Below are 26,059 nucleotides of genomic sequence, written 5' to 3' on the forward strand. Positions count from 1 at the left end.
TCGGCTCAGGTCATAGTTTTGAGGTCCATGAGTTTAAGCCCTGCACTGGGCTCTGTGCTAACAGCTCAGAGCCTGGAGCCTACTCGATATTCTGTGTCTCCCTCTCTCTCTGTCCCTCCCCCACTTGTGCACGCTCGCTTGCTCGTTCGCTCGCTCTCAAAAGTAAATAAGTATTTTTAAAAAGTTAAAAAATAAGTATTTCCTTCTTTTCAGTCATTTTTGGAGAGTTTGAGAAGTATTGATGTTAATTTCTTAAGTGTTTGGTAGAATTCTGTATTTAAGCCATGCATTTTAGTACTTTTCTTCATTGGGAGGTTTTTGATTGCTGATTCAATGTCTTATTGTATGTCTGTGGACCTTTTCTATTTCTTCTTGAGTTAATTTAGGTAGTTTGCAAGGAATTCCTACCCATCTTCTAGGTTATCTAATTTTTTAGTGTACTATTGTTCATACTATTCTCTTAAATTTTTAAAGTTTGATAGTAATATCTCATTTGAATTTCTGATTTTAGTTATCTCTCTCTTTTTTTTTTTTTGATCTAACCAAATGTTTGAAAATCTTTTAGAAGAACCAACTATTGGTTTTATTAATTTTCTGGGTTTTTTTCTAATCTGTATTTTGTATGTTTTATTTCTGTTCTTTTAGCATTGAGTTATAAGGTACATTTATAGTTGTTATACTATATTGCTGTAACTGGAACCTTTTATTAATAAATTACATCATTCTTTATTAATCTGTTCTAAAAAAGACTTAAGTTGGGGCGCCTGGGTGGCTCAGTCTGTTAAGGTCCACCTTCGGCTCAGGTCATGATCTCACGGTTAGTGGGTTCGAGCCCCGCGTTGGGCTCTGTGCTGACAGCTAGTCAGAGCCTGGAGCCTGTTTCAGAGTCTCTGTCTCCCTCTGTGATCCTCCCCTGCTCGCTCGCTCTCTCTCTCTCTCTCTCTCACACACACACACACACACACACACACTCTCTCTCTCTCTCTCTCAGAAATAAATAAAACATTAAAAAAAAATTTTTAAAAAAGACAAATTGTAGGAAAAAGAAAACTGCATAAATTTATCATCCTCTGGACCATTTTTTAAGTTCTAATAGTGAATACATTCATGTTGTGTAACAGATCTCTAAAATATTTTCATCTTCCAAAACTGAAAGTCTCTTTTCATTGAACAACATAGGGGTGCCAGGCTGGCAGATATGTGACTCTTGATCTTGGGGTCATTAGTTTTGAGGCCCTTGTTGGTCATACAGTTTAATTAAAAAAAAAAAAAAAACACACCCAGTAAATCATTGAACAACAAATCCCCTATTCTCCTTACTCACAGCTCCTGGTAGCCACCATTCCACTCTTTCTATCGTTTTGACTACCCTGTATATTTCACATTAGTGGAATCTAATAGTATTGGTCCTTTTGTGACTGGCTTATTTCACTCAGTATAATGTTCTCATGGTCACCCATATCATAGCATGTGACACGATTTCTTCCTTGTAAGTTTGAATTATATTCCATTTTATGTATATGCCACAATTATTTGTTGGACATTTACTTTGCTTTTATCTTTTGACTGTTGTGAATGAACAATGTACAATGTACAATGAGTATAGGTGTACACATACCTCTTCTAAATCCTGCTTTTAATTATTTTGGATGTATACCCAGAAGTGAGATTGTTGGGTTATATGGTAATTTCCTTTTTTCTAGTGACCTTTAAAAAATTTAAAGGCTGTCTTATTTGATTTTAGTATAGTCAGCCTAGCTCTGTCTTGCTTAATATTTGCACAGAATATCCTTTTACATCCTTTGTCTTTCTGCCTTTTTGTGTCTTTAGATATAAAGTGTGTCTCTCGTAGACCACATAAAGTTGTATCATGTTCTGTTTAGCACTCTAATAATCTCTATCTTTGCAGAGTTTACACCATTTATATTAAAGTAATTCCTCAAAGAGTGATTTACTTCTGCCATTTTTCGTCTCTCCCCCTCCCCCCCCATGTCCTAACAGTGGTTTTGTCTGTCATTTCTGTTATGGACTTTTGTTGGTATTATTACTAGTTAATGTTTTTTGTAGTGTTGACTACTTCTCATTTTCTTTTTTTGTATATTCTATAGAAATTATGTTTAATTGGGAAATTACATTAAACATCTTGAGATTTTTTAAAATTTCATTTATTATTTAATTTTGAGAGAGAGAGGGAAACACAGCATCTGAAGCAGGCTTCAGGCCCTGAGTTGTCAGAACAGAGCCCAGTGTAGGACTCGAACTGGAGAATGGCAAGATCATGACCTGAGCCGAAGTCGGACGCTTAACCAACTGAGCCACCCGGGCGCCCCGACATCTTAAGATTCTTATAGTCTAATTTGAATTTGTCAAATAGTACATAAAAATTATACTTGTATGTAGCTCCTTTTCCCTTATTTTTATTATTGATATGAAAGATTTCAACTTAATACATCTTGTGTCTATTTTTTTACATTAGTTACAAAGTTACAAAGAATTACATTAATAATTCTTTTTGCATTTCTATTTTAAATCATATAGCAAATAAAAGGTGGAGTTACAAATGAAAACAGTAATACTAACTTTTAATTTCCTGTGTATTTTTCAGAGGTCTTTATTTCTTCATTCTTCAGTTTGTTTTCATTTCATTGTAAAGGACTTTGTTTAGGTTTACAGGCAGGGCAGTTTCAGTTAGTGAACTCCTTTAGTTCTTGTTTATCTGGCAATGTATTAATTTCTTTCTCATAAGAAATGTTTTGCCAATTATAGAATTCTCCAGTGAAAGTTTTTTCTTTTAGCTTTTGAGTATATCATGCCACTTCCTCTGGTGTCTATTCTGATTAGGCACTTGCTGATACTCCTATTGAGTATCCCTTATATGTGTAGTACATTGCTTATCTCTTTTTTCAGGATTATTTTACTGTCTTTGGCTGTTGACAGTTTGATTATAATAAGTCTTGCTCTGGGTCTCTGAGTTTACCCTACTTGGATGCATTGAACTCCTAGGATTTGTAGATTCATGTCTTTTATCAAATTTGGAAGTTTTCAGCCATTGTTTCTTCAAATATATTTTAGTTCTTTCTCTTCTGAGATTCCCATTGTGAGTATGTTGGAAGGTTGTGATTCTCATGGGTCTCTTAGAATCTATTTACATTTCTTTATATTTTTTCCTTTTTATTCCTTAAATCAATAATTTCAGTTTTATGACCTAAGGTGAAATCAAGAGTGGGATGCTTAACTGACTGAGCCACCCAGGTGCCCCTAGTTCTTTATATATTTTGGATACTAACCCTTTATGAGGTAGGTGATTTGCACATATCTTCTCCCATCTGTACGTTGCCTTTTAGTTTTGCTAATTGTTTCCTTGACTGAGCAGAAGCTTTTTATTTTGATGAAGTCCTAGTAGTTTATTTTTGCTTTTGTTTCCCTTGCTTCAGGAGATATATTTAGAAAGAAGTTGCAATGGCTCAGGTGAGACTAGATTACTGCCTGTGTTCTCTAGGATTTTAATGATTTATGTCCCACATTTAGGTCTTTCATCCATTTTGAATTTAGTTTTGTGTATGGCATAAGAAAGTCATGGACAGTATTATTTTTGTCCATCCAGGCTCCAGCAGGCTAAAGCAGAATTACATATTACTGTCCTCACAGCTGTTTGACATAGGGGCATGGAGTTGAGAATTGGTACCTGCTATCACACTGCAGGCTGAAATTAGCCATTATTAACCATAGTTTATTAGCTAGGCCTTCCCCTTGGAAGTATGTGAGTGCGAAGATTCAAACTGACCCTAGTGTTTCAGAGTTTCTGTCAACATTATTGCTGTCTAGATGCAGACAGGGATTACTGGCACTTTCTGCTTTACCACCTTCCCTGACTCCCTTTCCTCTTTTTTTCTTTGTGATAACTAATGAAGAAGAGTATGAACTGATTTCACACTGTCATCTTTTTAAGCCGTGTAATTTTAATATTTTTTATCTTTCTGAATTTGCTGTCATGATGTACACCTCTAAAAGATCTTTATATTAAAAAAATTTTTTAATGTTTGTTTATTTTTGCAAGAGAAAGAGTGACCAAACATGAGCAGGGGAGGGGCAGAGAGATAAGGATACAGAATCCCAAGCGGGCTCTGCGCTGTCAGCACAGAGCCTGACATGGGGTTTGAACACATAGACAATGAGATTGTAACCTGAGCCAAAGTCAGATGCTTAACAGACTGAGCCACCCAGGCACTGCTAAAAGAACCTTATATTTTATAGGATTACAGGATTACATAATTATCTTCCAAAGGTTTTTGTCATTTGAAAATAACCAGTAAAGTATTTGATTATGAAATTTGAGTCTATTATGGAAATACCATTTTCTGAGTGATCAGAGTGGCAACAAGTCAGAAATTTATTGTTTACTATGTTTTGTTACATTTTAATTAGGAAAAGTATAATCTAATTATAATTATCTATAAAAGCAGTAAACTTTTAATTGATTACTTATCCTTCATATCAAATGATATAATTAGTGTAGTTGATAAAAAGTCACCCCAATGTGGAGGAATCACTCCAAAGTTACCACTTCTGTTTTGTCTTCTGGTTCAGAATTTTGTTGTGCATATATATCCTGATAGGGGAGAGAGCAGAAGAAAGTTCATGATTTATGCCTGAGCAGTATAAAAGTCAGTGTTTTAGAATAGGAAACAAGTGTATGTTTTCTTGTAGAATTTTTATGTATATAAGATAAGTTGGATACCTCAGATTTTTACTTTTGGGCCCTTCAAATTGGGAATTACAGGCTTGCCCTTATTTGTTACGTATCTTGAATTTGCTTGATGGTTACAGAAGATACTTATTTTACACAGTGTTGTAATAGTTAATAGTTGTATCTTTGTAAATGTTACTTTCATTCTGTTTAGTATAAGGAGATTTTCTGTTTCTTGGTTTATTGCTATGTAGACCCTTATTTTAAGGGAGTTTCTATTGTATACTCTAGTAAAATGAGCATGTTGTATGAGTACTTTAAAAAAAAATTTTTTTTTGAGAGACATAGTGTGAGTGGGGGAGAGGAGGAAAGAGAGGGGGAGACACAGAATCCAAAGTAGGCTTCAGGCTTTGAGCTCTCAGCACAGAGTCTGAAATGGGGCTCTAACCCATGAGCCATGAGAGCATGACTTGAGCCAAAGTGAGACGCGTAATCAACTGAACCACCTGGGCGTACCTATATGAATACTTTATAACCATTTAGTATGAAAAATATATTTCATTTAAAATACTTAATTTGTTTTTCTCTTTTAATTGCAATTTATTATTTTATTTGCAACTATTTACATTTTAATACACTAATTTGTTTTTATTTCATGATATAGATATATGATAAATTTAATCATCATTCTCTTCATACTTGGATTCCACAAATTTTTTTATTGTGTGCTTCCCTCTTGTGTCTGGAAAATTAAGTTGTTTCTTTTGATAAGATAAAGTTCTGCCTCAGTGGAATTTTATTATCACAATTTTATATATTGCCACTTATGATATATGGCAATGAACATTTCTCCAGCATATTTGAAAATATTGTTTGAACTACTTTCTTGATTTTTAAACTGTAGAACTTTTCTGTAGAACTTTTTGGTATCAGGTTGTTTATTTTTGTAGCATAATTATTTTTAATTATTGTTTCTACCTTTCTTTATTTTGTAGTTGAAACATTGTAGTCGGTATATACATGACCTATTTCCATCACTCATCAAGAATTTGGATCCAGTACCACTTAGACATCTCCTTAATCTGGTCTCTGCTCTGGAGCCTAGTGTTCATACTGAACAGGTAATATATTTAAAACATAATGTAATGGTAGACTTTTTTTTAATGTGAAGATTTATTTATGATGCCCATAACTTAATTTGTGGGTTATTAGTGTTTGCATTTCTTTTAGGAAAAAGGATATTAAATTTGTTCTGTAACGCTAATTTCAACCTCTCTCTTTTTTTAAAAGACATTGTACTTGGCATCAATGTTAATTAAAGCATTATGGAACAATGCACTAGCAGCTAAGGCTCAGCTGTCAAAACAGAGTTCTTTTGCATCATTATTAAATACTAATCTTCCCATTGGAAATAAGAAAGGTTAGTAAAGTGTGATATATTTTTAAAGGAATTTTTCTAAATTTTGTAATTCAAAGTTGAAGTAGTTTCTTTTCAGTATTAACTTCAAAATAAGTTTGAGATGAGGGATAGGGTATTTGTTAAAGGGTTAATAAATTGGTGTTAGCTAATATTTTTGGTTTACTCTTCAAGGAAAGAGTAGTAATAAAATTGCAGTAGTTATTTGATTTTCTCTCATTATTTTCCCGTGAGGTGGAGGACAACCATTTCATAACAGCTTTGGAGCTTTTGGTTAGAAAACAAGCAACATACTTTGTTTTAGAAATAATTTTTAGAGCAGATCATAATGGTACAATTCTCTGTGTGTGTTTTCTAATTCAAAAGCTGTCTCACTTCAGGTTTTTTATGGGTGCTTTTATAGGTATAGCTTTCCAGGGCTTTATAAAACCTTATCACCTTTACCCCATTTTTTGGTCTCTTGACGTTATATAACTACGCTTTCATTAGGATTTTCCATTCAGGCACACACAACTATTGTAGGTGTTAGGGACTTTGTTATTTCAGGTTTCTCTGCCTGTATTTGGTTGATTTTTTAATAGTAATCAGAGCAGTTGATAATCTTCCAAAGAAGATAAGTCACTTAGAATATTTCCCTCCTGTTTTTTCCTTTTCCTTCAGAGGAAGAAGAGCTCAGAAGAGCAGCCCCATCACCTTGTAAGTTGAGTCTTAGAAATGCATGGCAAGATGACTTGTAGTTTTGTTTTCTTGATCATGTAGAATTAATTTTATATACTATATTTGTATCAGGGCCATAAAGTTATTTTGAGTAGATACCAACCCTTAACTGGCTAACCATCTTATTCTCAATTGAAATCATATATATCCTCTTCAGAAATAATTGATGAATGTTAACATGTTTCCAGATTATATTTTTTGGCTATTTAACATAAAGATTTTGTGAATGAAAGAATCAAAGGATTATGTCATTCTCATAAATCTATCTTAATACATATTAAGAGTAAAAATGTAAAATCTATTTAACATAGGGTCACCTGCAGCTAGTCCTCAAAGCAGTGATAACAGTGATACTCATCAGAGTGGAGGCAGTGACATAGAAATGGATGAGCAACTTATTAATAGAACAAAACATGTACAACAACGACTTTCAGACACAGAGGTATGAAAACATATTTTCCTGCTTTAACAAGATTTTTGGATTTTGGGGTTTTTGTCATGTTTATCCTTTGAACTGGAAATATAAACATAGTCCATTTTCAAGTCTCTCCTGTAAGTAGTAGTTATTGAGGTTCTTTAAAGTTTTGTGTGTTTTCAATTCTATTTTGTATTGTTTAAAGGAGTCTGTCATGATTATAGCAGACTTTTTTTTTTAAAAGGAAAATTTCACGTTAGCAGAGATGGGTGTGGGAGGAAAGTTAAAGTGTCACTGTAGACAGGCAGATGTTTCTGCAGTGATGGGTTTGCACTTTAGTTTTTATTTTAGAGAGCGTGTGCACTTGTGTAAGTGAGAGGGGGAAGGACAGAGAGGGAGAGAGAGAATCCACAATGAGCATGGAGCCCAACACTGGACTCAATCCCACAACCCTCGGATCATGACCTGAGCCAAAATCAAGAGTTAGACATTCAACCGACTGATGAGACACCCAAGTGCCCCTTGGGGCAGACTTTTAAAATGTACAGTGTAGGGGCGCCTGGGTGGCTTAGTCGGTTAAGCGTCCGACTTTCGCTTAGGTCATGATCTCGCGGTTCGTGGGTTCGAGCCCCGCGTAGGGCTCTGTGCTGACAGCCAGCTCAGAGCCTGGAGCCTGTTTCAGAGTCTGTGACTCCCTCTCTCTCTGACCCTCCCCTGTTCACGCTGTCTCTCTCTATCCTAGAAATAAATAAAAATATTTAAAAAAAAATAAAAAATAAAATGTACAGTGTGTTCGTGTCAGTTACTTTTTTCATACTAGTTTAAGTATTTATTTAAGTCTGTTTTTTTCTAAATCTAGGAATCCATGCAGGGAAGTTCTGATGAAACTGCCAACAGTGGTGAAGATGGAAGCAGTGGTCCTGGTAGCAGTAGTGGGCATAGTGATGGATCGAGCAATGAGGTGAATTCTAGCCATGCCAGCCAGTCAGCTGGGAGCCCTGGGAGTGAGGTACAATCAGAAGACATTGCAGATATTGAAGCCCTTAAAGAAGAAGAAGAAGAAGACGATCATGGTCATAATCCTCCTAAAAGCAGTTGTACAGATCTTCGGAACAGAAAATTAGAAAGCCAAGCAGGCATTTGTTTAGGGGATTCCCAAGGCCCATCAGAAAGAAGTGGGACAAGCAATGGAACAGGAAAGGACCTGGTTTTTAACACTGAGTCATTGCCTTCAGTAGATAATCGAATACGAATGCTAGATGCCTGTTCACACTCTGAAGATCCAGAAAATGATATTTCAGGGGAAATGAATGCTGCTCATATAGCACAAGCATCTCAGGAATCTTGTATTACACGCACTGGGGATTTTCTTGGGGAGACTATTGGGAATGAATTATTTAATTGTCGGCAGTTTATTGGTCCACAACATCACCACCACCATCACCACCACCATCATCACCACCATGATGGGTAAGTCTCATGAAAAATAGATTATATTGTGGAGTGTGGCTGGCTCAGTTCATAGAGCATGCAACTCTTGATCTCTGGGTTGTGAATTTGAGCCCCATGTTGGGCATAGAGATTACTTAAAAAATAAAATGTTTACCAAAAATAATCTGATATTTCCTTTAGGGAAGCAATTATAGCTTGTATTTATTGAATTGCAGTATATTCTAGATTAGTGCAAATAAGAATATAATGTAAATTCAAATACATGCTACAAGTATGTAATTGTTTATTTGCTTCTGAGCACATTTTTAAAAGCAAAACAGAATAGGTGACATTAATTTTAATTATGAAATTTATTTAAAGCAGTAATACCTAAAATATTTCTGTATGTAGTCAGTATAAAAAGAAAGATATTTTTCTTCCTTTTGTAATAAAGCTTCAGTGTTCTATGTATGTTTTATATTTACAGCACATTTCTGTTTAGATCAGCCACTTTTCAATATGTGCAATGACCATATTTGGCTAGTCGCTGTCATGTTGTACAACACAGATCTAGATCTTTATCTCCTTGTAATAGTTGCCTTAAAGCAGAAATAAGATTGCTTGTGGAAACTTCCATTAAATTGTGATCATGAAAAGGAAATTTTACACACATCCTAATTTTAGGGTATGAATAAGGATAAAGCTTTTTGACTATTTGTGAGATATACCTGTGGCAATTAGAAGTAAGTGATTCACTAGGTGTTAAAATATTGGGAAAAGTACTTAATTTTTGTGTCAGTCATTTTCTCATCTGTAAAATAGGAACGTAAGTACTTACCTTTTGGGTTTTAATGTGAACATTTTATGGGCTGATGTGCTTGGTACATAAAAGAGCTCAATATATGTTAGCTGCTGTTTATTACCGTCATATAAGTAGTAAATTTTAATTAGCAATAAAATATAAATATGTGGCTTATCAGTATTAGTTTTCTTAGACTTGGCAGTTTGCCAGGACTTTCAGAATTTAGTGTGGTTGTTTGGGAGAACTACATATCAATATATATTACTACTTTATTTTCTTTGCCTTTATCTATTATTACTAACCCATATGAATTTAAGATGGTGTCTCTCAGTCTTGGCAGTATTGACATTTTGAAACAGATAATTCTGTTTTGAATTTGCAGTAATGTGAATGTGTTCTAGGATGTTTAACATCGTCTTTAATCTCTATCTCTAGATGCCAGCAGCATCTCCCACGTTGTGATAACCAAAAATATCTCTAAACATTGTCCAGTATCCTCCTGTGATTGAGAACCAGTGGTTTATAGTCTGACATTTTACACATAACATATTCAGAGTTCTTCCCAGGATAGCTCATAAGGAAGATAAAGCAATTAGTTTGTAAAACTGAAGTGAAATACATTCATTTTGACACTTTGCAGATCTTTTCGTTTTCATAGCCACAATTCCTACTTCATAAGACCTACAGTTTTCATATCAGCACTTCCCATGTTTTCTGTATAAGGTACTGCTTGTGAATCTCTAAATTAATCCTGACCATTTTTTCTTCATGTTCTATTTCTTTTTTTTTGTTTTTTGTTTTTTGTTTTCCGTCCTTAAAGTACTCAGTATGGTATGTTTCAGAAGTAAATGCTTACTAGGTGTTGTTTTCATAGGTGTTTGTATTGAATAAAAGTCTTCTGGTTAATAACCACATCTAGATTGCAGCCTTAAAATGGAAGTATTTTCCTGGTGGTAATCTCATTTGGTTTTGGAGTTGTACAAGGTTTCACATTGTGATTGAGTTCATAAATTAGTTATGTAACAGTGAGTTTACTGATCTTCCCTAAAAATACTCTGAGTTTGTTTTAGTGAAGTGTGTTGATCGGTCACACAATATGTGGGTATATTGTGTAATTAATTTATAGTTCTGACGTAGTGAAGTTTTAGTTTTTGAGAGAATTTTTGTGTGATTCACAGCATGTGTTTTAACTTTGTGCTTTTCTGTGTGTTATAGGCATATGGTAGATGATATGCTAAGTGCAGATGATGTCAGTTGCAGTAGCTCCCAGGTCAGTGCAAAATCAGAAAAAAACATGGCTGATTTTGATGGTGAAGAATCTGGGTGTGAAGAGGAACTAGTTCAGATTAATTCACATGCAGAGCTAACATCTCATCTCCAACAACATCTTCCCAATTTAGCATCTATTTACCATGAACATCTTAGTCAAGGTAAGGTTTTGTAGTAAGTAAAATATTTACTTTCTTAAAAAAAATTTATATTGTTAAAAGGATTCAATATTTAATGTTATACTTAAATTTTTGCCAGATCATACCTATGTGGTTTGTTTTCTTTCCTAGGGAAGGAAATTATTATGAATACTCCATCATGAGCATAAAGGCCACATGTCTCTAAAGAGACACTTAGCTAGGAAAGAAAATACCTAATATATATAAAATTATACGCTTGTATTTTAGAAAATAAATGGCTGTATTAAATTTTATATTTAGAAATGCAAGGAGCTAAAAGTAGAAGATAGTGCAGGGTCATACGTTATATTAGTCCATTTATGTAAAATGTCTAACATAGTCAAATCTGTAGTGAATAGAAAGTAGATTAATGGTTACCTCAGGGAGGCTTGGGGAGAAATAAGAGCAGAGGTAGCTGCTAAAGGGCAGAGTGTTGCATTTGGTGTGATAGAAATGTCCAGAAAATGATGGTTCCAATCATTTCAAATCAGTCTTTAAAAGTAATAGGACATGACCATACTTGGAAGAATGGAGGTTAGAGGAGGTTAAAGAATAATTAAAAAAAAGAGGAAAGAGAGACAGATTAAGTGGGAAGAATAGTTTTAGAATTAGCAATTTAAAGGTTCAACTTCTTGAAACTAATGAAACTTTGTGTGTCAAGTACATTTCAAAAAAATAAGGTGGTATATAATTTAAAAAATTAGAATAAAGGTCCAACCTGATGCTTTTTAAGGTAGTATCAGCACCTACTAGCCTAGGAAATGGGTTTTGGTGTACCAGTACAGACTAGGTAAACCTGATGGATTAGGTTTATGCTAAAAAGCCATAATCAAATTTGGAGATATAATTTATGGACGTTGGCAGTAATTTAATTGATTTCATGTTACCTGTGCATGATACAGGTAAGGGTACCTTGACTTTTTTTATTTTTGCGTTATTAAGGTTTTTGGAGAAATGAATAGGTTAAGATTGAATTCAGTTGAATTTGATACTGTATTTACTAAATTTTCACCATTCTATTTTCCTTTTACTCAGTATTGAACATATTTTTTTACTACATGAAGTTAGATATTGAGCAGAATTATTATGTATATTAATGCTTTCTGAGTCTACCTTGTATAACTATTTAGCACTAAAGTACTTTTTAATACAGTAACACAATTTAGTTTAAATAATGGGCAAAAAAAGGAGGGAGGGGCTTCTGGATGGCTCAGTTGGTTAAGTGTCTGATTCTTGATTTCAGCTCAGATCTTGATCTCATGGTCATGTTGGGCTCTGTACTAGGGATGATGCCTACCTTAAGAAAAGAGGGCAAAAGAAAAAATGGGCTAAAGATTTGACTAGTTAAAAGAAGATACAAAACTGTGGTCAATAAATACATGAAACTGATGCTTAATATCTCCAAATACCTGAGAGATTCAAAAAATTACTACCACGGTGCAGTACTATTATATACCTACTGGAATGGATAAAATTAAAGACTAATGATATTAAATGATACTATTTTCGGGGCGCCTAGGTGGCTCAGTCGGTTAAGCGTCCGACTTCGGCTCAGGTCATGATCACACGGTTCGTGAGTTCGAGCCCCGCGTCGGGCTTTGTGCTGACAGCTAGCTCAGAGCCTGGAGCCTGCTTCAGATTCTGCGTCTCCTTCTCTCTCTGATCCTCCCTTGCTCATGCTGTCTCTTTCTCTGTCCGAAATAAATAAAACATTTAAAAAAAAAAAATGATACTATCTTCTAGAGGAACTAGAACTCTCCATTGCTGTTGAGTATGAATCAATACAGCTGTTTTGGGGACCTATTAATAGTTTCTTCTAAAGTTGAACTTGTATCTCTCTATATGACCCACCAATTCCTATCTGGGTTATTTACCCAAGAAATGAAAACATATGTCCACAAAAAGATTGTACGTTGAATGCTCATACCTGTCTCATAAAAACTTCAACTGGAATTAACTGGCAGGTTAACAAAATATGGTATATTTACACGAGGTAATACTATTCATTAGTAAGAAGGAAGGAACTAATACATGCAACATAATGGATAAATGTCAAAAAACATCATTTTAAGCAAATGAAATCAAAAGGGTGTACAACATACTGGATATCACAATATACAGTTCTGGAATGTTCAAAAGTACAATGAAACCTTGGTTTGCTTGCATAATTCATTCAAGGAATATGCTATAATCAAACAGCCCATATATCAAAGCAAATTTCAGGAATCTTGGCTCAGTTGTGATCATGTGACATTCAGTGTCGTATACTACTCGTGTTGCAAGACATAGCTCGTTTATCAAGTTAAAATTTATTAGAAATGTTTGCTCATCTTGCGGAATACATGCAGAACAAGTTACTCGCAGTCCAGTGTTTTATAAATTAGTGTATAATGGTTGAAATCTACTTAATGATTACCTAGGGACTGATAGTAGAGAATGATTGTAAAAGGTCATAAAGGAACGTTTTGTGGTGATATAAGTATTCTATATCTTGATTATGTGTTTACATTATACGTTAATAAAATTAAGCTAAAAAAGAAATACTAAAACAAACAAAATCACCAGAAAGAAGGCAGGCCAAGGACTGGGAGAAATATTTGCAAATTACGTATCTCCTAAAGAGCTTATACCCAGAATATACAGGAACTTTTGCAACTCAGTAGTAATTAAGCAAAGAAAGAAGATACACAAATAAATGATAGCACATGAAAAGGTGCTAAAACATCATTAGTCATTAGGGAAATGCACATTTTAAAAAATGTTTATTTATTTGAGGGACTCCTGGGTGGCTCAGTCAGTTAAGCAGCTGTCTCCTAATTTCAGCTCAGGTCATTGTCTCATAGTTCGTGAGTTTGAGCTTCTCCTGACAGAGCAGAGCCTGGTATGGGACTGGATCCCACGGACTGGGAGATCATGGTTGGAGTCACAATCAAGAGTGGGACACTTAACTGACTGAGCCACTTAGGCATCTCATCAAATAAAAATTTTTAAATCACAGTGAGATTTTACTGCACACCTATTAGAATGGCTAAAATTAAAAAAAGTGACCCTGCTCATGTGTTGTGGGGATGTGGAGGAACAGGAACTGATACTCTGTTAATAAACTATTGGTGGGAATGTAAAACGGCACAAACATTTTGGAAAACAGTTTGGCCATTCTTCAAATGTTAAATACACATTTATCTTGTGATTCACTAATTCCACTTTACTAAAGAGAAAGAAAAGCATGTGTCCATATAGGCTTGTTATACAGATGTTTATGGCAGCATCATTCATATTAGCCAGAGACTAGAAACTCCCAAGTGTTTATTAACTGTTGAATATAATAAAAATGAAAAGTTTCCATGTAATAGAATATTATTCTATAATTAAAATGTACACACTACTATTTTAATTGGCTTTGATACTGATGAACCTCAGAACATATTTTGCTAAGTGAACAAATTCAGATGTAAAACTACACAAATTGTATGATTCCATTTACATAAAATTTCTAGAAAAGGCAGATGGAAAAATGGATTAGAGCTGGGAAATGTGGGAGGAATTAATTGTAATTAGATATGAAGGAATGTTTTAGAGTGGTGAAAGTGCTTCAAACATTAATGTTGATGGTTGCACAATTCTTGTTTTAATGAAATCATTGTATATGTACAATTCAGTAAGGAAATTTCATGGTAAAGCTATTTAAAAAGACAAGCATTTTTACTTACTAGAACAAGTGAGAATTTATTTAGCTTGGCACACAAAGTCTGAATTATTACAACAGAATCTTTGAATTTAATTGAATGTTATGGGTAAATCATCTTCAATACAGCTTGTTAAATGTAGAGATATAAAACATTATACAGGGAGCGCCTGGGTGGCTCAGTCAGTCGACTTCAGCTCAGCTCATGAGCCCCGCATCTGGTTCTGTGCTGACAGCTCAGCCTGGAGCCTGTTTCAGATTCTGTGTGTGTGTCTCTTTCTCTCTTTCTCTGCCCCTCCCCTGCTCATGGTCTGTCTCTGTCTGTCTCAAAAATAAACATAAAAAAAATTTAAAAGCATTATATAGAAGGTAATTTAGAAGAATGTTCCTTGGCTATATAGAATTATTTCAAGAAAATTACCTTTAAGCTTAATTTGAGTTTCAAGCACTTATATATAGTTCACTTGACATGAGAAAAACAATCATACTTACTAGAAATAATGAAGAGACTGAGAAGAAAACTCTTTTCTTAACTTCAGTCTTAACTCCATTTCTAAACAGTATGCTCCTCACAAAGCAACTGTTGTGTTAATCTTGTATTGTTTTTATTGTAAGAATAAATTGTACTTTACTTTGGATTTGTTAATGTTATGATTGCTATAATTCACAATTTCAGTCAGTTGCATTTCTCTATAGTGTGTTATATTTTGTTCCTTCAGGACCTGCAGTTCATAAACATCAATTCAACAGTAATGCTGTGACAGACATTAATTTGGATAACGTTTGCAAGAAAGGAAATACTTTGTTGTGGGATATAGTTCAAGATGATGATGCAGTAAGTTACTTAATAGAGTGAAAAGACTACAAAATTACAGCAAAATTCATTCAGGAGAATCTAACTTTATGTGTATACATTTTTTTGTAGGTTAATCTTTCTGAAGGATTAATAAATGAAGCAGAGAAGCTTCTCTGTTCCTTAGTATGTTGGTTTACGGATAGACAGATTCGAATGAGATTCATTGAAGGTTGCCTTGAAAATTTAGGAAACAACAGGTAAATGGGAATTAATTTTTTTTATATAATAGTCAAAGTTCATTGTGTGTATTCTTTACTGACTGTTGGATTGATAGCATTTAATGAACCATAAACAACCAGTTTCTTCTTAAGTAATTGTGGTTTTCTTAGATTCAAAGATTTTTTTTACCTCACAGGGTTTTGTTTTTTTTTTTTTAAGACTTTCTTTTTCAGCACTTTTGACACCCTTGATTAGATATCCTCCAACAGAAACAGAGTAATAATAATATTTTATTCTTGACTTTGGGAACATAGTGGTGACTGCTGTGTTTCCAAATTACAGTTACATGTTCTTGAACTGTGTCATATATAAAACAACCTAAATAAGATAAATGAAATTAAACTTAAGCTGAAATACAAACATTTTGATAATGACATTGTTCTTCCATCTGGGTGATCTTTTGTGTCTTGACTTCTGTAATGCATGAAAAATTAGGTTAGTGGTTTTTTCTAGTTTGAACTCTGCCATGTAATGGGGTGCCTGGATGGCTCAGTCAATTGAGCATCCTACTTTGGCTCAGGTCATGATCTCACAGTATGTGAGTTGAGCCCTGCATCAGGCTCTATATCGACAGCTCAGAGCCTGGAGCCTGCTTCATACTCTGTGTCTCCCTCTCTCTAGGCCCCTCTCCTGCTTGTACTCTGTCCCTCTCTATCTCAAAAATGAATAAATGTTGAAAAAATTTTTGGGAAAAAAGGAATTCTGCCATATACTTATTGGGGCTCAGAAGATTACTGCAATTTTTGATTTTCAGTTCTTTTCCATTGGTATAGTTTCAGGTTTCCTTTATCTTACACTACTTTGGTAATGCTATCTCTATTATAGTGAATTCAGTTACTAATTGAATGTATTGTATTCTGTTCTATTCACATAATGTTTTCACACCTCTGCCTAAGCTTGCTATAAATCTTTAATTTCATTGAATGTTTAAGTGCTTTAAACTTTACTTTAATCTGTTGAATTAGAAAAAGTATGTGTGACATTTTCTACTTTTTATCTTTAAAGAGTTATATAATTTGAACAATTTCTTCATACAGGTATAAGAAACCACTAATAGACCTCTGTTAGCGGATCAGTTGCATCACTTGACATACATTTTCTTTAAAGGAATGCTTTTAATGGCTGGATGGTATTTTATCATTTATGTAGGTAGTACAGCAGTTAATTTTAAAATGTTAATTATCTTTTAGATGCCTTTGTGGAACCAATAAACAGTTTTTTTTAAGAGGTTGTGACAGTTTATATTTCTTATATGTGCATCTGCATACCCGAAGACCCAGCAGTTCCACTGCTAAGTACGTGCCTTATAGAAAGACATCCAGATGATTACCCAAAGGCACATTTAAGAATGTTCATAGCTGGGGTACCTGAGTGGCTCAGTCGGTTAAGCATCCAGCTTTGGCTCAGGTCATAATCTCACAGTATGTGAGTTCAAGCCCCACATCAAGCTCTTTGCTGTCAGTGCAGAGCCCACTTTAGATCTCTCTCTCTCTCTCTCTGCTTCTGTCATGTTCCCCTCTCCAAAGTAAATAAACTTAAAAAAAAAAAAAAAGAATCTTCATAGCAGCATTATTCAAAATAACTACATAGTCTTTATAAAGCTGTCTAAGTGTCAAAAAAGAGTAGAAAGGAAAACTAAATGATGGACTCTTTTTTCAATGAAATTATAGGAGTAACATTGAATGAACTATGGCTGCATGGAATAGTGTGGATGAAACTCACAGACATGATGTTGAGTGTAAGAAGCCAGATACAAGAGAATAGATGACTGTTATTTATGTAAAGTGTAAAAACAGGAAAATGATTGTAGTTAGTCAGGATAATGGTTACTGTTGGGTTATTTAGTAACTGAAACAGGAGCACAATGAAAGCCAGATGTATGTTGGTAATGATTTATTTCTTGATGGGGGTGCTCATTTGTACAGGTATGTTCACCTCTTGCTATCTTGAATTATTAGATACTTACATCTTTTTCCACGTATACTTCAGTAAGATTGTGAAACATGAAATATGCAGCCTTTAAAGATTTTTTTAAAGATTATATCAATAATTACAGGCTTATCTGTTAAAAAGATTGCAAGCAATATGTGAGACTGTAAAATGGTTGATTTTGAGTGATCATGTGTCAAGGACCCTGTTTATATAAGTAAAGGTTTGTATAATTAAGAAATGGATGGTAGTATATACTGCTTTTGTTTTCTCCTCTATAAAGACTGTGTTGTGTATAGCATTTCATGTCAACTTTTGGTATGTACTATAATTTATAACAACTGAAAAGCATTTTGTAAAAAGCATCAGTCTTAAAATATGGAGTCCAGGATTAGGAAAAAATCACTGAAACATAACTTTGTGAATAACACCAGCAAATGTGTTCATTCTGCTAAGGCAACATAATATTTCCTTGGTGGTAATTATAGGAATATTACATTGTTGCCTAGTAATAAGCTTCTGGTTACAATAGTAACTTTTGGATTGAGGCAAAGAGCTAGGGCATTTTAGGGTAATAACATTTTTTATTAAGTCTAAAATCAGTCCCTTGTTACTCTGGATCATTGAACCTTTTTATCCTTAAACACATTGTTGCTTATTTGTATTTTGTGTTTTGTATTTGAAAATTTCATCCTTAAAGTAGGTTTGAATGTAACAATCCTTTTTTTTATGCTGAATTTTGTAAGCACATCAGCAATCAAAACTGTTGTGGCAAAAATTAATAAGTTTATTTTTTTTATATTATAGTTTATTGTTTCCATACAACACCTAGTGCCCTCATTCCAACACGTGCACTCCTCAATGCCCATCACCCACCTTCTCCCCCTCCCCCCATCTACCCTCAATTTGTTCTCCATATTTAGGAATCTCTTAATGGTTTGCCTCCTTTTCTCTCTGTAACTTTTTTCCCCTCCCACATGGTCTTCTGTTTAAGTTTCACCAGATGCACATGTGAGTGAAAACATATGGTATCTTTCTCTGACTGACTTATTTCACTTAGCATAATATCATCCAGTTCCATCCATGTTGCTACAAATGGCCAGATTTCATTCTTTCTCATTGCCAAGTAGTATTCCATTGTATTTGTAGACCACATCTTCTAGATCCATTCATCAGTTGATGGACATGTAGTTGGTACAGGAAAAATTCTACAATATAATTTTAATTGGAACAGGTTGGTAGATCTTGTGACTTTTAACATTGAAATACATTATTATTATCAGTAAATTATCTTCCCTGATTTTATTTTATTTTATTTTTTAATGTTTTATTTATTTCTAGGAGAGAGAGATAGCATGAGCAGGGGAGGGTCAGAGAGAGAGGGAGTCACAGACTGAAACAGGCTCCAGGCTCTGAGCTGGCAGTCAGCACAGAGCCCGACGCGGGGCTCGAACCCACGAACCGCGAGATCATGACCTAAGCGAAAGTCGGATGCTTAACCGACTAAGCCACCCAGGCACCCCATCTTCCCTGATTTTATAGCTATGTTAATAATTTTCAGTATGTACTCAGTACTTTATATCATTTTTTCCTTTTAAATTTAGCAATTTAAATAAGAAGTTGTATTGTTTTGGGACCATTTTGATCATTTGATCCTGATTTGGTTATTTCTTAGAAACCATTTATAGTGCTTTAAATGTGTGTCTTCTGTGTTCTTTGAAATGTTTTTTTAATAATTTTTTTAATGTTTGTTTTTGAGAGAGGACAGCATGAGTGGAGGAGAGGTAGAGAAGGAGGGAGACAAAGAATCTGAAGCAGGCTCCAGGCTCTGAACTGTCAGCACAGAGCTGGATGCAAGTCACAAGATCATGACCTGAGTGAAAGACGTTCAGCTGACTGAGCCATCCATGCGCCCTGATCAACTTTTAAAGAAATGTTTTAGTCCTATAAAATGTAATCAGTCCCTGATAACTCAATGTTTATAAATTGTCCTGTTTCTACATTCCTGTTTTTGGTTATTCAGTTACATGAACCATACCATTATCCACTCATCTAAACCAGTATCCAGTCAACCCCTGGAGTTCATTCATTATTGTCAAGCGACATTACATTTTATGAAATGAAATCATGTTTGTTGTAGAAAATTTGGAAAGTAAATTTAAACAGTCTAGACGTTTAACACTATTGCAAGAAATAATAAGATTTCCATACAACTATTGCACACTATAAGACTTGTCATAGTACCTTCTTAAAGTAAGATATATCTCTTCTAGATTTTGTTTATTTATATTTTAAAGCATTGTTAAAATCACACTAAGCAAACAATTTTGAAATTTGCTTTTGTGATTTTAGATGAAAATTTTCTGTGTATTTTTTCTTTGTGATATCTTTTACTGATTTTATGCTTGTAAAACCTTAGGTCAAGTTAATATGTATCTTAATGTTTCTGAAATTTTGACAGAAATTTTTAGATAAAAAATCTAAAATTGATTGCCCCTAATTTTTCATGGTCCCTTTTTGCAATTTTCATTATTGTGCAACTTGTTGAAAAATATAAAAGTTTATAGGCGCCTCGGTAGCTCAAGTCAGTTAAGTGTCCGACTTCGGCTCAGGTCATGATCTTACAGTTTGTGGGTTCGAGCCCCACATCAGGCTCTATGCTGACAGCTCAGAGCCTGGAGCCTGCTTCACATTCTGTGTCTCTCTCTCCCTTTGCCCCTCCCCTTTCATGCTCTGTTTCTCTCTGTCTCAATAATAAATAAACATAAAAACATTAAAAAGTTTAATATAAAAAATATACTTAAACATTTAAATATTTTTAAATATTTAAAGAATATTTACTTGGCACTTACTTAATTTTTACTAATGTGACTTTGATCCTTTAACATTCTCTTAATATGCCGTTTCTTTTGTCATCTGTTGTATTGTTTTTCTGTCCTCATCCTTCATGATTGTATTAGTATTTTACACTTGTTCTTCCTCCTTCCTTGAAAATCTTGCCTTTAGTTCTTTGCTAGATCATTATTTTAGCTAATCTATATTAATTGAGTACCATATGCAGGCTTTTTTAATGACTAAGACAGTCATTGCTCTCATCAAGCACATACTAGTGGTAGACACATTAAATAAGGGATTAATTATTTATTAGATGATGATGAATGAAGAAAAATTGAGAAGGAATAAAGAGGCTCCTGGGGCAGTGGAAGTGTTCAGGGTTCATCCTCTGCTGACAGTTGAGGAAATCTGAATAAAGTGAGGGAAGGATTTCTGCACTAGCAAAGCCCTAAAGCAAGAATGTGCTTAGGTATATGTGAGGTAGGGATAATAAAGAGGAAAATTAGAAGGAAATTAAGTTAGAATGAAAAGAGAAATGAGTCAGATCACACGTGGCTTTGTATTCCCAACGTCAGCTGGGAAAAAAGATAATGCATTTCTCCAACTTTGGATTTTATTCAGAAACAAGAAGTGTTTGAAGTATCTTACTGGCTCAGTTGGTAGAACCAGAGTGGTGATCACCAGATTGTAAGTTCGAGCCCATGTTGGGCTTGGAGCCTACTTAAAACAGAAATAATTTGAGAAAAGAAGAAAGGAACAGGAAGTTTTCTTTTCTTTCTAATTTCTCCTACTTGGTATTTGCCATGTTTCTCTTCCATTCTGAAGTGCAGCCCTACACTCTGATTTTCCTGGTACTCTTCTCAAAAAGAGTAGGCATTTTGGGGGACTTAACTTGGATGGCATAATTTGCTCTTTATAAAATTTTTTTACATGACATAATATAAGCCTTAAAAAAATTCACTACATCATTGGAGTTCATCCTGCTGCTTTTAAGGCTCATGCAACCAACCTCCTTGCCTATTGAGACTTCTGGGATGTGTATGTCTCTATTTTCCCTGTACCCCTTTCTTTCAGAAGATAGACACTCTCAGATCTACTTAAAGTTGTAGAGTGATTTCTTAAACCTTTTTTTGCTCCTTCATGCTTTAGGTATTTGGTGTGCCTGGCTCATAATGCAGTGATTTTCAACTTGGGTGCATATCTTGTTAAGTGAGAGTTAAAGAGAAAAGGATAATTTGCACAGTTGGAAAAATGCTCTCTATATTATTGCTGCTCAGAATGTGGTTCACAAACTAGCAGTTTGGATATCATTTGTGAGCTTGTTAGAAATGCAGAATTTCTTACCTCAGACTTGCCAATCAGAATTTGCATTTTAACAAAATTCCAGGTGAATCAAGTGCACATTAAAATTTGAGAAGCCCTGTTATCTATAACTTACTTAAGCTGCTTGTCCCTGTTTCTTGATTAAATTCTCAGAAGCATCTGTGGCTTCTTAATTTTTTTTTCATGAAAGTATTCTTTATCTTTCTTCTCGGTGTTTATAGTGTATTTTACTTTATCTTGAATTGAGATTTTAAAATGGGTTTCTTGCCCCATTGTATAAAATAAACTTAAACTTTAGGGAAAATGTTTTTCAAGGTTATGTAAGAAATATAATGTAAACTTCATTAAAGTTGTTTTGCATTTAAGATTTTTAAATAGCTGAATTTCTGTAAAAACTTAGAATTAGTAATAGTATCTCATATTGTTTTATTCTATAAATATCTATTTTTGCTGTTTCAGATCAGTAGTAATTTCACTTCGCCTTCTTCCAAAATTGTTTGGTACTTTTCAGCAGTTTGGAAGCAGTTATGATACACATTGGATTACAATGTAAGTAAATAAAAAGAAACAAAAGTTTTTAAAAAAAATTTTTATAATCATAGTCATCAAAGATTTGAGTGACTTATTAGCCTTTCCTTTGTAACAGGCATATTTGAATTTTGTTTGGTTCAAATGTTTTCTTAGATTTCTCAGAGTGCTCTTTGTCATTTAGCCCATGGATATTTTATCACTGTCATGAGGAAAATCTGACTTTTGTTTTCTTCATAGTTTAAGAAAAATCCTGTAGCAAGTAATGCTCTAATTTTAAGGTGGAGACTTGTAGTATATCTGCCAAAGTAAAGGACTCCTGAAAAAGAGACACACTAAAATAAACATCTAGGTTGCTTTTATTTTTCCTATTACTAGGAATTGATTGTAGACATTACATTGTATTAGGGATAATCTGGACACCACCCTATTACTCTTGTACATTTACAGAGAATTTAGGATTAATGAATGTTAAACTGTTTTCAAGGATAGGTAATTTGATGTGAAATTAATCCAAGCTTTGCTAATATTCTTGAGAGAGTTGGCTAACAAGCATTTCATTAATGAATATGTTATTTGCTTTATTCAAAGTAAACTTTTGGGGAGATTTCAGGGACATTTAGATTTTAGGAAAAACCTATTGAGGAATTCGTTTTTGAGGTCAAATAAGATAACTTTTTACCTAATTCTTTTTCACATCTAAGATTGACTGTTAAGAGCACTTCTTTGCTTTCAAAGTGAATATTATTTAGAAAAATTCTTAAAACTTCACAGTAGTTCTAAATAGAATGAAGTTAGTTCTCAATTAAAGCTCTTGCTGTTTTTTGCTCTTTTAAATAGGATCTATTTAACCTGAACCTCTACTTAAAAAAAAAAAAATCCTTAGTGCCTTTTGTTAATATTATAGTATGACTCTAGTGACAATACAGTTTTTAAGTGTAGGGAAAGTCCTTGAAATACTTAACAGATGCATAGGGAAAAAGCATTTACCATCCTTTAAGTATACGAAGAATGTGAATCTAGTTTCATTGACTCTTCAGATGGTTTTTAAATGGTCGAATGATAGAATTCTAAAGTATTAAAGGGATTTACTTAGAGCTAACTTGGTTAAGTTGGTGATATATTGTAGGCATTTGAGGAGGTTTATATTAAGGAATAACAAAGAGTTACATCTTACAGAAGTAGCAAACTTTGTATGGTCAGTTACTTATCAAGTATCTGAACCTAAGAATATATAGAGTTGAAACCCTTTTAGTTGAATCCTTAAATTAAATGTAAATAAGCTCAGTCAGTGGCATTTCACAGGGTATTCCGACCTGAGACTGGATCTCCAGTGGAGCACTTAAAAGAACTCTCAGCTTCTGGGGTTAGTTTGCAGCAAAATAACAGAAAGTTCTACTCTGAATTTATTATGTGCAGCAGCACTCAACATTTGGTATATATTATCTCCTAAATTGTTATGGCCCATATTGTACAATTGGAAATTGTTATTCCTTTTCCCCTGAGTAAATCTTCAGGTAACCAACAAACAGACCTCAAAAGGTTAGGTTACTTGCTCAAAGCCATGCTGCAAGTGTATCGGAACTGGTTTCAAACCTGAGGCTTACTAGATGTTTTCTGGGTTAACTTCATCTTCATCAAGGGATTGTAAAGGCAAGAGTAACTTATTTTGAAAAGAGAGCTATATAGTAAAAATGTAGATGATATCAGAAATTTTGGAATTTTAATATCTGTACATTTTAGCGGATATATTGGTAGTATTGTGTGAGGGGCATTCTGTTAGTTACGGGTGTTGTATTCACCCTGGGATCTGCAATTATATTTATCATTTGCTTTTTTTTAAATTCTTGTGTTTGTAGGTAATTTTGGAGCTTAATACCTGATTTTTTTAAACAAATAAATACTCCACAATAAAAAGCAGAAAAAGCAGAAACAGAAAAAGCAATTGACTTAATAAGTTTGTGCTGTATGTGTACTCTATGCCAGGCACTCTGCTAAATTCTAAATAATGACCAAGGCACATAGTCCATTCTTATATGGACTGAATCATCCTATGTTTAATATTAACTCATATTAGTCCTTTCTAATTAGCACTTAACATACATTTTGTCCTCTTCACAGAGATTAAATACTTTGAGGTTAAAAACAATTTGTGAATTTTAAATTAAGACCTATTGCTTTGTATCTTTCTCAATTAAGATATAAATAGAACCTGTAAATATTTGGTGGGAAATTTTTGGTAGAACCTGGAAGTTGGAAGAAATTTTAGATCTACATTTTTCTCTTAGAATAGATTTATTCTCTTCCCCTATGCCTTTAAAATTATTTTTTCCTTTCATTTGGGCCAGGTGGGCAGAAAAGGAGCTGAACATGATGAAGCTTTTCTTTGATAATTTGGTATACTATATTCAAGCTGTAAGAGAAGGAAGACAAAAACATGCACTGTAAGTATCTTAACGAGGTTAGTTGTATTTAAATGCTGTCTTTCTTCTGAAAGATAATGTCCTAGTATTTCTACACCTTTTCTTTCATATAGTAAATAAATGTGTTGAAAATTTTAGTTGTAAAAATTCTTTCTCTGAAAGAAGGAAAGGCTTTTTTTTGTTTAAGTTGGAGGATTTTATAATGTTATGTTTATAATTTTTAACCTTAGGTAAATGTAGGTCATCTAGCTTTTGGGGGTTGGTTAACCTTCACTATTGAGTTCTGTTTGTTTTCACGAATTAAAAATTAACCCCCTCCCTCAAGATAACAGCAGTATCCTTGTGTTACTATATTAGGACATTGATTCTGAAATTTAAAAGTATTTCATCACTAAGTGACTTATGATAAGAATTGGTAGAAATTGGTTAGTGGTAGCTGTATTTAAAGCTTCTTACAGGGACATGCCTGCCTAGAAGGAAATGTAAAATTCATAAGGTTTCTGCTTATTAGTCAATTGGTGGGGACTGATGGCTAAGTTGAGAAAACCAGCTTAACATCAGTATTAGCTAGCCTTAGTATTTTTTGAGAAAATATTCATATAGGAAACTTCTACATAGATGAAAACTGAGCAGACTGTTCAGAAAAGTCATTCACCTTTAAGGCATACTTACTGACCTCCAAATTGAATTATTTTCCCCCATAAATCAGTTCTATCTCCAGATTATACTGCGTCCTTTAGAGTCCCACCATCCTCTCAGTCACCTGAAACTTGGAGACTTTGGGGCCTTTTTGTTGTTGTTGTTGTACTGTCATTTCCAAACATGAGTGATGATGATGATAAAAATTTAGTGTTCATTGATGCTTACTATGTGCCCCATACCATTAAGTATTAACTCATTTGAAGTAATCAGACTCATTTTAAAAATGAGTTTGAACTATGAGATGATGAATAACTTGCCCAGGGTCACACTTTTATAAATAGTGGCACCAAGGTTTCTATAATGCATTTCAAAAACACATTTTATAAATAGTGGAATAGTATGTTTTCTCTAATTAATATTCTTGAGTTCTGCATTATAATTGTCATCATTCTCTAGTTATCTTAATGCTAAAACATGTCCCATGTCTCTTCACAAGTTGACATTCCCCCCAACACTGTTCCAGGCCTATTTTCCAACCTCTGGATCAGGCTTCTTCATTCTCCCCCATGTTCATTAATTCCTTATCCTTATTTTATTAGGAATGTAGTACTGGAAGAAAGTACCTGGGCTTTTAAATTATACAGACCTGGGTTTAGATTATTGAGTGTATTGTTTTGACATTATTTTGATTAGTTCCCTCCC

General features: G+C 33.9%; 1 protein-coding gene across 7 annotated transcripts in view; it reads left to right on the top strand.

Moving 5' to 3' along the window:
* USP34 (ubiquitin specific peptidase 34) overlaps nucleotides 1-26,059 on the top strand; it is a 252,168-nt gene that overhangs the window by 103,285 nt on the left and 122,824 nt on the right. For 6 of the 7 annotated variants that reach the window (XM_039240318.1, XM_039240319.1, XM_039240314.1 and 3 more), the window contains 10 exons: nucleotides 5,683-5,808; nucleotides 5,978-6,107; nucleotides 6,765-6,800; nucleotides 7,133-7,263; nucleotides 8,096-8,706; nucleotides 10,685-10,899; nucleotides 15,322-15,437; nucleotides 15,528-15,655; nucleotides 22,224-22,313; nucleotides 24,641-24,736. In XM_039240318.1, the coding sequence (XP_039096249.1) occupies nucleotides 5,683-5,808; nucleotides 5,978-6,107; nucleotides 6,765-6,800; nucleotides 7,133-7,263; nucleotides 8,096-8,706; nucleotides 10,685-10,899; nucleotides 15,322-15,437; nucleotides 15,528-15,655; nucleotides 22,224-22,313; nucleotides 24,641-24,736 (1,679 nt within the window). The remainder of the gene's footprint in view (nucleotides 1-5,682; nucleotides 5,809-5,977; nucleotides 6,108-6,764; nucleotides 6,801-7,132; nucleotides 7,264-8,095; nucleotides 8,707-10,684; nucleotides 10,900-15,321; nucleotides 15,438-15,527; nucleotides 15,656-22,223; nucleotides 22,314-24,640; nucleotides 24,737-26,059) is intronic. The other variant, XM_039240316.1, reaches the window with a different exon arrangement.

Source organism: Hyaena hyaena, unplaced genomic scaffold (genome assembly GCF_003009895.1).
Source record: "Hyaena hyaena isolate Hyena2069 unplaced genomic scaffold, ASM300989v1 scaffold_173, whole genome shotgun sequence".
Lineage (NCBI taxonomy): Eukaryota > Metazoa > Chordata > Mammalia > Carnivora > Hyaenidae > Hyaena > Hyaena hyaena.